The sequence below is a fragment of the Oncorhynchus keta genome, chromosome 21 (assembly GCF_023373465.1).
Source record: "Oncorhynchus keta strain PuntledgeMale-10-30-2019 chromosome 21, Oket_V2, whole genome shotgun sequence".
NCBI classification, from domain to species: domain Eukaryota; kingdom Metazoa; phylum Chordata; class Actinopteri; order Salmoniformes; family Salmonidae; genus Oncorhynchus; species Oncorhynchus keta.
The window spans coordinates 57,328,965-57,341,819 of record NC_068441.1 but is presented as its reverse complement, the minus strand read 5'-3'; the positions used below and the strand labels follow the sequence as shown (position 1 = coordinate 57,341,819).

Genomic DNA, 12,855 nt, shown 5'->3' with positions numbered 1-12,855 from the left:
ACTGAGCCAATCACAGTGCAAAGCTCTGTATTTTCTGCTGGCTTGCCTCACCAGCACAGAAAACAGAAAAGAGACCGTGTTTGTATGCAGCTTTATTAACTCAATATATATTTGTTTTTACATCGTTTGCAAACTGATGTGTGACACGTATTAATATTTTATTTATTTTTGCAAAAATGTGGGGTTCAAATCACCTGCCCTGAATATCGGATCGCCACTGGAAAGCACACATTCTGCATTGTTGTTCAAATAATTCGTCTTTGAAGAATAGTCAACTTGAAGGCAAAAAGGGCAGCACGATATAGAATTCGAGCCTGGTATTCCAACTAATTATGGACTATTAAATCAACAGTTTCACCGCTGCGCCACAGAGTTTTGATGAAAATTACGGGGGAAAACATTAATCTTGCAAGCACTTATTGCTGACCAGCAGATGTCACTAATGTGTATTGTGAACCGCTAATGAAGCTGCGAGTATAAAATGAACCGTTTTCCCGACACAATTTGGTGAAACCTCGGAAGCCTTCAGAAAAGCCTCGGTTTCCCCATCACTAAAGTGTACGTTATCCGTCTTCTTGCTTCATGTACCTAGGAACACGGATGGCCACCACCATATCCATGTAGACACCACCTGATAGTAACAACAATGGGACGATTGGGGACCGTGGTCCTTTGAGCCAAGATGGCGTCGCTGTAACCCCGCGTCACTCCAGCCTTCTACCACCTGTTTAATGACGCTACTCGAAACACACGGCGAAGACGCCCTTAGCAACAAACCAGACAAATCACATCAACAACAAAAAAATAATAATAATTGGAGCTCCTGCTGCTGACAAGACTGGGTTTAAAAAAAAAAAAAAAAAACATAACGTCGTTTTTAACGGTGTTAACGCACTTGAGGACATTATAATATTACCCGAATCTGAATTTCAACGAGAACTGGGGCTTTTTATTGTTGTTGTGTGTGTGTGTGTGTGCCCAGAGTTGAGGTAAACGTTAGCTAAAGCTAACCGACGATTACCTCTCCTCAAAGCGAAAACGGCTTCACGAGCATTCCGGAAGGAGGACGGGTCACGGGGCCGGTCGAAGCAGAAGCTAACTAACTCTTTTTAACTAATCAGTGACCGCATAGTACACTCGATATTTAGTGTTTCTTATGGGGAATGGTTCTCTGGGGTTGGATATATATATATATAGTAATCAACCGAGAGAGAGAGAGAGGCGAGGAGGGGTCAGACAAGCTAAAGCTGTGTCATTTTGAGATTCGAAACGGTTTCGGACGGCGGGAGTCGTTTAGTTTTTGCTCATCTCGCGGACGTGTGTTTTTGTGTGGTTGTGTGTTTTTGTGTGGTTGTGTGCGTGGTTGTGTGTGTAGTTGTGTGGTTGTGTGTGTTTTTGTGTGGTTGTGTGTTTTTGTGTGGTTGTGTGTGTGGTTGTGTGTTTTTGTGTGGTTGTGTGCGTGGTTGTGTGTTTTTGTGTGGTTGTGTGTGTAGTTGTGTGTTTTTGTGTGGTTGTGTGTTTTTGTGTGGTTGTGTGTGGTTGTGTGTGGTTGTGTGCGTGGTTGTGTGCTAACGACGTTTAGCTGACGGAAACGAGAAACGACGACTCCCATCGCTGGAACTTTTTCAGCCTGCAGGGCTATAACGAGTCGACAAAGCCATGGGTTTTAAGGACGAGAGTATAAAGGTCACATTGTGTAGGTAGAGAGTCCTGGCTATAATATTAAGTTGAGCAAGTGAGGAAAGCTATATTAAAAACTAATTTATGTAGCTCTATTTCATCCGATGAAGTTGGCTAGTAGGGGTTGTTTTGGATCCCTTGAGCTAGCTAAACGAGCACGAATTGCAAGTGATACAAGCTGTCCTCGGAAGTCTTTAAAAAAAATTATAACTAGCCGAAGTCTTGGCTAGTTTTTTTAAACGTTTTTTATTTTTTATTTTTTTTAGATACGGTTGTTTTTACTAAAGATTTTTTTAAAACTCCACCTCGGATGCTGGCTTCAAAGTTAAACTGCAATCATGATGGTATTACAGAGAAAAGCAGAAGGCCCCATAACAGCAGGTAATGAACTGATTATAACTGGCTTCGTACTGTATTCTAATGTACTTAACTGCAACGTTACGTGAATGTACTCAAAGCAAACTCTATTTGCCGAATACAACTGGTGTAGGTTTTTACCGTGACATGTTTAACTTACGAGCCCTTAGAAATAATGAGAAAATACGTTTGTAACACAAGGAATTACAAAGAAATACACACGTATTTCAGATAGATATGTACATGAATGCAGGGTAAAGTGATTTGGCATCAGGATAGATGTTGATTCTAGTATCAGCTATTGCACAAAGTGGCATTTCACCGGTCATCATTTGTTAGCTTGCCATTTTGTTGAACGCAAGTGTAACATTTGTCCCTGAATTATTTTGTTTCCATGGTTCAAGACAGTTGATCATCTCAAATAGCTCGGGAGTTGCTTACTTTTGGTCACGTAGTGTATTTTTAAGAATGTGGTCACCTGCTCATCGAACAGCCCCAGACCATTATTCCTCTTCCACCAAACTTCACAATTGGCACTAATCATTGGGGCAGGAAGCGTTCTCCTGGCATCCGCCAAACCCAGATTACTTTATTCATCACTCCAGAGAACGCGTTTCCACTGCTCCAGAGTCCAATGGCGGCGATCTTTACACCGCTCCAGCCGACGCTCGGCATTGCGCATGGTGATCTTAGGCTTGTGTGCGGCTGCTCGGCCATGGAAACTCATTCCATGAAGCTCCCGATAAAGTTATTGTGCTGATGTTGCTTCCAGACGCTATTTGGAACTCGGTAGTAAGTGTTGTAACCGAGGGTAAAATATTTTTCCGCACTTCAGCCCTCGGCTGAAGTGGTCGGTCAGAAAATAAATATGAAACAAGGTTTTGAAGTGTCTGTCCCCAACAAAAAAAAAATCTACACACAATACCCAATAATGACAAAGCAAAAACAGGTTTTTGGTGATGTTTGCAAATGTATTAAATCAACTGAAATATCACATTTACATAAGTACTCAGTACTTTTTTGAAGCGCCTTTGACAGCGATTACAGCCTTCTTGGGTATGACGCTACAACCTTGGCACACCTGTATTTGGGGAGTTTCTCCCGTTCTTCTCTGCAGATCCTCTCAAGTTCTGTCAAGTTTGGTGGGGGTGTGTCACTGCACAGCTATTTTCTGGTCTTTCCAGAGATGTTCGATTGGGTTTAAGTCCAGGCTCTGGCTGGGTCACTCAAGGACATTCAGAGACTTGACCCAAAGCCACTCCTGCGTTGTCTTGGCTGTGTGCTTAGGGTCGTTGTCCTGTTGGAAGGTGAACCTTCGCCCCAGTCTGAGGTCCTGAGCGCCCTGGAGCAGGTTTTCATCAAGAATCTCTCTGTACTTTGCGCAGTTCATCTTTCCCTCAATCCCGACTAGTCTCCCAGTCCCTGCCTCTGAAGAACATCCCCACAGCATGATGCTACCACCGCCATGCTTCACAGTAGGGGCGCTTGACATTCAGGCCAAAGAGTTCAATCTTGGTTTCATCAGACCAGAGACCATCTTGTTGCTCATGGTCTGAGAGTCTTTAGGTGCCTTTTGACAAAATCCCAGTGGGCTGACATGTGCCTTTTACTGAGGAGTGGCTTCCATCTGGCCACTCTACCATAAACGCCTGATTGGTGGAGTTCTGCAGAGATGGTTGTCCTTCAGGAATGTTCTCCCATCTCCACAGAGGAACTCTGGAGAGTGACCATCGAGTTCTTGGTCACCTTCCTGACCAAGGCCCTTCTCTCCCAATTGCTCAGTTTGGTCGGGCGGCCACCTCTAGGAAGAGTCTTGGTGGTTCCAAACTTCTTCCATTTAAAAATGATGGAGGCCACTGTGTTCTTGGGGTTCTTCAATGCTGCAGACATTATTTTGGTACCTTTCCCCAGATCTGTGCCGCAACACAATTCAGTCTAGGAGCACTACAGCCAATTCCTTTGACCTCATGGCTTGGTTTTTGCTCTGACATGCACTGTCACCTGTGGGACCTTATACAGACAGCTGTGCGCCTTTCCAAATCATGTCCAATCAATTGAATTGACCACAGGTGGAGTCCAATCAAGTTATAGAAACATCTCAAGGATGATCAATGGAAACCGGATGCACCTGAGCTCAATGTTGAGTCTCATAGCAAAAGGGTCTGAATACTTATGTATATAAGGTATTTCTGTTTTTAATCTTTGCAAACATTTCTAAAAACCTGTTTTTAGTTTGTCATTATGGGGTATTGTGGATAGGTTGATTTAAAATATATAAATATATATTTTAGGATAAGGCTGTAACGTAACAAAATGTGGGAAAAAGTTAAGGGGTCTGAATAGTTATTTAATTTTTTCCAGTTTCCCCTTTTCCCATTTTGTATCACAAAGTGTAATGTCTCTTTACTATAGTTCAGTTGGAGGCGGTAATGCAACATAATTATATGCCAACCGCCGTTAAACTCCACCGAAGAGGAATTGCATTAGAATTCTACGTCAGGCAGAAATGAGTGTTTTGAATCAGGAAAGTTTCCTCTCGTGACCTCTACAAGACAGCATGCCGAGTAAAATGATACTTCACTGGTTGTCTGTGCTGTTGGTCCTTTTGCAGGTAGGAATGTGAGACTAGATATCGACAGGAAAGTATAATTGCATGAACTTTTCAAAGCGCTTGGTAGTATATATATATATATGCCATTTAGCTGACGCTTTTATCCAAAGCGACTTACAGTCATGTGTGCATACATTCTACGTATGGGTGGTCCCGGGAATCGAACCCACTACCCTGGCTTTACAAGCGCCATGCTCTACCAACTGAGCCACAGAAGGAGTAGTGCGTTCAGATTTGTCACATGAAGCATTTACACAAGTTGAAAATAGATGCATGTTTGCATGGTTCTGCACATGCTTCTGGTGGTAGAAATAGGAACTCAAATACCAGCGCTTCCTACCTGCAAAACGGCCAACCGCACGAAACAACCAATACATAAAAAATATATCTTTTCTGGAACATTCTGGCTTTATAGCTTGTGAGTGGAAGTTTTTCCAAGCACATTGTATGGCATTAATCTTAGACTGTGAACCAGAGGTATCGCAGTCTGATTGTCAGGCAGATCTGGGGCTCTGTGGTGACACAGAAATTAAGGCGCTCAATACATGTTTTGTTGTTGTTGGATGTATTAAAGCCGCAGTACGCAGTTTGTGTGATTTTCATTTTTCTCTAGAGGCACTGGTGCTACCACATTTTAATATTCTTAAGTTGCACAGCAAAATATTTAGGAGTGTATGCTCTCAGAAGGGTAGCGCTGTAGAGCCCTGTAGACTGTGATGTCATAATAGCGCTGATCAGTTCCACCCAGTGGAGGTAAACAAGCTGTTTTCTGACTTGCAACTTTGTGTCCATTGATCAGACAAACACTAGACTCTCTCCTGCATGTCTGTAAGTACTCCAGGGCCAGTCAACACTGGAACAAGTTCTGAACTCATGTTTCTTTGCAGGTCTTTGTATCATATTTAAAAAATATTTTTTTTTTAAGTATTTAGCTTACTAGGCAAATCGATAGTCTTATCAAATAAATAGATTATATCTCAGTAGTTTTGTATGAACAACAGACAAGACCGGCAGTCTAGCTAGTTCTAGTTGAGTCAGCTACAGTCTAGCCAGCAGTCTGTGTCTACGCTGTTGCACCATTGTTATTAGTCTGGTTTATGACACGTTTCTGGGGTGTTCCCTTCGCTCTACTCTCTGTGGTGTTTGTCCCTCCTGGAGCACCATCTCCGCACACAGACCCAGGCGGTGTGTTTGCTAAATAGCTACATTTTTCCATAACAACCGTGCCATTCACATGAAATTGACGCCAACCCTTTTGGTTTGAGTTTTGTTGTGGCAAGGTTTCAGTAGTAATGTTTGGGGCCAGAGGGAATGTGAATATGGGGGTAAAGTGCTGAACCCACAGTCTTGACTCCCCTTTCATGCAGGCCATGTGTATTGTACCCCCACCCCCACACAGAGCCCGTCGGTTGACACTGCAACACAGCTCTAACTAACCCTACATCTCTCTATGGGTTATTACTAGTTAGCATGGCTCTCTTAGGGCTAACTCTAACTAAACGGATAGCAATACACTGATGTCTGTTTCACTAACACTAACTTTGTGACACAGTTATCTGTGGGGCTAACGCTAACTTAGTGACACAGTTATCTGTGGGGCTAACGCTAACTCCCCTACACAGTTATCTGTGGGGCTAACGCTAACTTAGTGACACAGTTCTCTATGGGGCTAACGCTAACTTAGTGACACAGTTATCTGTGGGGCTAACGCTAACTTAGTGACACAGTTCTCTATGGGGCTAACGCTAACTTAGTGACACAGTTATCTGTGGGGCTAACGCTAACTCCCTAACACAGTTATCTGTGGGGCTAGTGACACACAGTTAGTGGGGCTAACACACAGTTCTCTATGGGGCTAACGCTAACTTAGTGACACAGTTATCTATGGGGCTAACGCTAACTTAGTGACACAGTTATCTGTGGGGCTAACGCTAACTCCCCTGACACAGTTCTCTGTGGGGCTAACGCTAACTTAGTGACACAGTTCTCTATGGGGCTAACTTAACTTAGACACAGTTCTCTATGGGGCTAACGCTAACTTAGTGACACAGTTCTCTGTGGGGCTAACGCTAACTTCCTATGGGGCTAACTTAGTGACACAGTGACACAGTTTCTCTATGGGGCTAACGCTAACTTAGTGACACAGTTATCTGTGGGGCTAACGACACAGTTCTCTAAACGCTAACTTAGTGACACAGTTCTCTGTGGGGCTAACTTAGTGACACAGTTATCTGTGGGGCTAACTAACTTAGTGACACAGTTATCTGTGGGGCTAACTTTAGTGACACAGTTCTCTGTGGGGCTAACTTAGTGACACAGTTCTCTATGGGGCTAACGCTAACTTAGTGACACAGTTCTCTATGGGGCTAACGCTAACTTAGTGACACAGTTCTCTATGGGGCTAACGCTAACTTAGTGACACAGTTCTCTATGGGGCTAACGCTAACTTAGTGACACAGTTCTCTATGGGGCTAACGCTAACTTAGTGACACAGTTCTCTGTGGGGCTAACGCTAACTTAGTGACACAGTTATCTGTGGGGCTAACGCTAACTTAGTGACACAGTTATCTGTGGGGCTAACGCTAACTTAGGCTAACAGTGACACAGTTCTCTATGGGGCTAACGCTAAATTAGTGACACAGTTCTCTATGGGGCTAACTTAGTGACACAGTTCTCTATGGGGCTAACGCTAACTTAGTGACACAGTTATCTCTCCCCTACACAGTTATCTGGGGGCTAACGCTAACTTAGTGACACAGTTATCTGTGGGGCTAATGCTAAATTAGTGACACAGTTCTCTATGGGGCTAACTTAGTGACACAGTTCTCTATGGGGCTAACTTAGTGACAGTTCTCTATGGGGCTAACGCTAACTTAGTGACACAGTTCTCTATGGGGCTAACGCTAACTTAGTGACACAGTTATCTGTGGGGCTAACGCTTAGTGACACAGTTCTCTATGGGGCTAACGCTAACTTAGTGACACAGTTCTCTGTGGGGCTAACGCTAACTTAGTGACACAGTTATCTGTGGGGCTAACGCTAACTTAGTGACACAGTTATCTGTGGGGCTAACGCTAACTTAGTGACACAGTTCTCTATGGGGCTAACGCTAAATTAGTGACACAGTTCTCTATGGGGCTAACTTAGTGACACAGTTCTCTATGGGGCCAACTTAGTGACACAGTTCTCTATGGGGCTAACGCTAACTTAGTGACACAGTTATCTGTGGGGCTAACGCTAACTCCCCTACACAGTTATCTGTGGGGCTAACGCTAACTTAGTGACACAGTTATCTGTGGGGCTAATGCTAAATTAGTGACACAGTTCTCTATGGGGCTAACTTAGTGACACAGTTCTCTATGGGGCTAACTTAGTGACAGTTCTCTATGGGGCTAACGCTAACTTAGTGACACAGTTCTCTATGGGGCTAACTTAGTGACACAGTTCTCTATGGGGCTAACTTAGTGACACAGTTCTCTATGGGGCTAACGCTAACTTAGTGACACAGTTATCTGTGGGGCTAACGCTAACTTAGTGACACAGTTCTCTATGGGGCTAACGCTAACTTAGTGACACAGTTCTCTGTGGGGCTAACGCTAACTTAGTGACACAGTTATCTGTGGGGCTAACGCTAACTTAGTGACACAGTTATCTGTGGGGCTAACGCTAACTTAGTGACACAGTTCTCTATGGGGCTAACGCTAAATTAGTGACACAGTTCTCTATGGGGCTAACGCTAAATTAGTGACACAGTTCTCTATGGGGCTAACGCTAAATTAGTGACACAGTTCTCTATGGGGCTAACTTAGTGACACAGTTCTCTATGGGGCTAACGCTAACTTAGTGACACAGTTATCTGTGGGGCTAACGCTAACTCCCTACACAGTTATCTGTGGGGCTAACGCTAACTTAGTGACACAGTTATCTGTGGGGCTAATGCTAAATTAGTGACACAGTTCTCTATGGGGCTAACTTAGTGACACAGTTCTCTATGGGGCTAACTTAGTGACAGTTCTCTATGGGGCTAACGCTAACTTAGTGACACAGTTCTCTATGGGGCTAACGCTAACTTAGTGACACAGTTATCTGTGGGGCTAACGCTAACTTAGTGACACAGTTCTCTATGGGGCTAACGCTAACTTAGTGACACAGTTCTCTGTGGGGCTAACGCTAACTTAGTGACACAGTTATCTGTGGGGCTAACGCTAACTTAGTGACACAGTTATCTGTGGGGCTAACGCTAACTTAGTGACACAGTTCTCTATGGGGCTAACGCTAAATTAGTGACACAGTTCTCTATGGGGCTAACTAACTTAGTGACACAGTTCTCTATGGGGCTAACTTAGTGACACAGTTCTCTATGGGGCTAACGCTAACTTAGTGACACAGTTATCTGTGGGGCTAACGCTAACTCCCCTACACAGTTATCTGTGGGGCTAACGCTAACTTAGTGACACAGTTATCTGTGGGGCTAATGCTAAATTAGTGACACAGTTCTCTATGGGGCTAACTTAGTGACACAGTTCTCTATGGGGCTAACTTAGTGACAGTTCTCTATGGGGCTAACGCTAACTTAGTGACACAGTTCTCTATGGGGCTAACTTAGTGACACAGTTCTCTATGGGGCTAACTTTAGTGACACAGTTCTCTATGGGGCTAACGCTAACTTAGTGACACAGTTATCTGTGGGGCTAACGCTAACTTAGTGACACAGTTCTCTATGGGGCTAACGCTAACTTAGTGACACAGTTCTCTGTGGGGCTAACGCTAACTTAGTGACACAGTTATCTGTGGGGCTAACGCTAACTTAGTGACACAGTTATCTGTGGGGCTAACGCTAACTTAGTGACACAGTTCTCTATGGGGCTAACGCTAAATTAGTGACACAGTTCTCTATGGGGCTAACTTAGTGACACAGTTCTCTATGGGGCTAACTTAGTGACACAGTTCTCTATGGGGCTAACGCTAACTTAGTGACACAGTTATCTGTGGGGCTAACGCTAACTTAGTGACACAGTTATCTGTGGGGCTAACGCTAACTTAGTGACACAGTTCTCTATGGGGCTAACGCTAAATTAGTGACACAGTTCTCTATGGGGCTAACTTAGTGACACAGTTCTCTATGGGGCTAACGCTAACTTAGTGACACAGTTATCTGTGGGGCTAACGCTAACTCCCTACACAGTTATCTGTGGGGCTAACGCTAACTTAGTGACACAGTTATCTGTGGGGCTAATGCTAAATTAGTGACACAGTTCTCTATGGGGCTAACTTAGTGACACAGTTCTCTATGGGGCTAACTTAGTGACAGTTCTCTATGGGGCTAACTTAGTGACACAGTTCTCTATGGGGCTAACGCTAACTTAGTGACACAGTTCTCTATGGGGCTAACTTAGTGACACAGTTATCTGTGGGGCTAACGCTAACTTAGTGACACAGTTCTCTGTGGGGCTAACGCTAACTTAGTGACACAGTTCTCTGTGGGGCTAACGCTAACTTAGTGACACAGTTATCTGTGGGGCTAACGCTAACTTAGTGACACAGTTATCTGTGGGGCTAACGCTAACTTAGTGACACAGTTCTCTATGGGGCTAACGCTAAATTAGTGACACAGTTCTCTATGGGGCTAACTTAGTGACACAGTTCTCTATGGGGCTAACTTTAGTGACACAGTTCTCTATGGGGCTACACTTAGTGACACAGTTATCTGTGGGGCTAACGCTAACTCCCCTACACAGTTATCTGTGGGGCTAACGCTAACTTAGTGACACAGTTATCTGTGGGGCTAACTTTAGTGACACAGTTCTCTATGGGGCTAACTTAGTGACACAGTTCTCTATGGGGCTAACTTAGTGACAGTTCTCTATGGGGCTAACGCTAACTTAGTGACACAGTTCTCTATGGGGCTAACGCTAACTTAGTGACACAGTTATCTGTGGGGCTAACGCTAACTTAGTGACACAGTTCTCTATGGGGCTAACGCTAACTTAGTGACACAGTTATCTGTGGGGCTAACGTAACTTAGTGACACAGTTATCTATGGGGCTAACGCTAACTTAGTTCACAGTTATCTGTGGGGCTAACGCTAAGTTCTCTAGTGACACAGTTCTCTGTGGGGCTAACGCTAACTTAGTGACACAGTTATCTGTGGGGCTAACGCTAACTTAGTGACACAGTTATCTGTGGGGCTAACGCTAACTTAGTGACACAGTTCTCTATGGGGCTAACTTTAGTGACACAGTTCTCTATGGGGCTAACTTAGTGACACAGTTCTCTATGGGGGCTAACGCTAACTTAGTGACACAGTTATCTGTGGGGCTAACGCTAACTCCCCTACACAGTTATCTGTGGGGCTAACGCTAACTTAGTGACACAGTTATCTGTGGGGCTAATGCTAAATTAGTGACACAGTTCTCTATGGGGCTAACTTAGTGACACAGTTCTCTATGGGGCTAACTTAGTGACAGTTCTCTATGGGGCTAACGCTAACTTAGTGACACAGTTCTCTATGGGGCTAACTTAGTGACACAGTTCTCTATGGGGCTGACAGTGACACAGTTCTCTATGGGGCTAACGCTAACTTAGTGACACAGTTATCTGTGGGGCTAACGCTAACTTAGTGACACAGTTCTCTATGGGGCTAACGCTAACTTAGTGACACAGTTCTCTGTGGGGCTAACGCTAACTTAGTGACACAGTTCTCTATGGGGCTAACGCTAACTTAGTGACACAGTTATCTGTGGGGCTAACGCTAACTCCCCTACACAGTTATCTGTGGGGCTAACGCTAACTTAGTGACACAGTTATCTGTGGGGCTAATGCTAAATTAGTGACACAGTTCTCTATGGGGCTAACTTAGTGACACAGTTCTCTATGGGGCTAACTTTAGTGACAGTTCTCTATGGGGCTAACGCTAACTTAGTGACACAGTTCTCTATGGGGCTAACTTAGTGACACAGTTCTCTAACTTAGTGACACAGTTCTCTATGGGGCTAACGCTAACTTAGTGACACAGTTATCTGTGGGGCTAACGCTAACTTAGTGACACAGTTCTCTATGGGGCTAACGCTAACTTAGTGACACAGTTATCTGTGGGGCTAACGCTAACTTAGTGACACAGTTCTCTATGGGGCTAACGCTAACTTAGTGACACAGTTATCTGTGGGGCTAACGCTAACTTAGTGACACAGTTCTCTATGGGGCTAACGCTAAATTAGTGACACAGTTCTCTATGGGGCTAACTTAGTGACACAGTTCTCTATGGGGCTAACGCTAACTTAGTGACACAGTTATCTGTGGGGCTAACGCTAACTCCCCTACACAGTTATCTGTGGGGCTAACGCTAACTTAGTGACACAGTTATCTGTGGGGCTAACGCTAACTTAGTGACACAGTTCTCTATGGGGCTAACTTAGTGACACAGTTCTCTATGGGGCTAACTTAGTGACAGTTCTCTATGGGGCTAACGCTAACTTAGTGACACAGTTCTCTATGGGGCTAACTTAGTGACACAGTTCTCTATGGGGCTAACTTAGTGACACAGTTCTCTATGGGGCTAACGCTAACTTAGTGACACAGTTATCTGTGGGGCTAACGCTAACTTAGTGACACAGTTCTCTATGGGGCTAACGCTAACTTAGTGACACAGTTCTCTGTGGGGCTAACGCTAACTTAGTGACACAGTTATCTGTGGGGCTAACGCTAACTTAGTGACACAGTTATCTGTGGGGCTAACGCTAACTTAGTGACACAGTTCTCTATGGGGCTAACGCTAAATTAGTGACACAGTTCTCTATGGGGCTAACGCTAAATTAGTGACACAGTTCTCTATGGGGCTAACGCTAAATTAGTGACACAGTTCTCTATGGGGCTAACTTAGTGACACAGTTCTCTAGGGGCTAACGAACTTAGTGACACAGTTATCTGTGGGGCTAACGCTAACTCCCCTACACAGTTATCTGTGGGGCTAACGCTAACTTAGTGACACAGTTATCTGTGGGGCTAATGCTAAATTAGTGACACAGTTCTCTATGGGGCTAACTTAGTGACACAGTTCTCTATGGGGCTAACTTAGTGACAGTTCTCTATGGGGCTAACGCTAACTTAGTGACACAGTTCTCTATGGGGCTAACGCTAACTTAGTGACACAGTTATCTGTGGGGCTAACGCTAACTTAGTGACACAGTTCTCTATGGGGCTAACGCTAA

General features: G+C 44.3%; 1 protein-coding gene across 1 annotated transcript in view; it reads left to right on the top strand.

The window, feature by feature from the left end:
* The first annotated feature begins 466 nt into the window (after positions 1-466).
* The window catches only part of dyrk3 (dual specificity tyrosine phosphorylation regulated kinase 3), a 71,453-nt gene continuing 59,064 nt past the window's right edge, over positions 467-12,855 (top strand). The window contains exon 1 of the mRNA XM_052474481.1: positions 467-2,061. Coding sequence (XP_052330441.1) covers positions 2,019-2,061 — 43 coding nt within the window. The 5' untranslated portion in view covers positions 467-2,018. The remainder of the gene's footprint in view (positions 2,062-12,855) is intronic.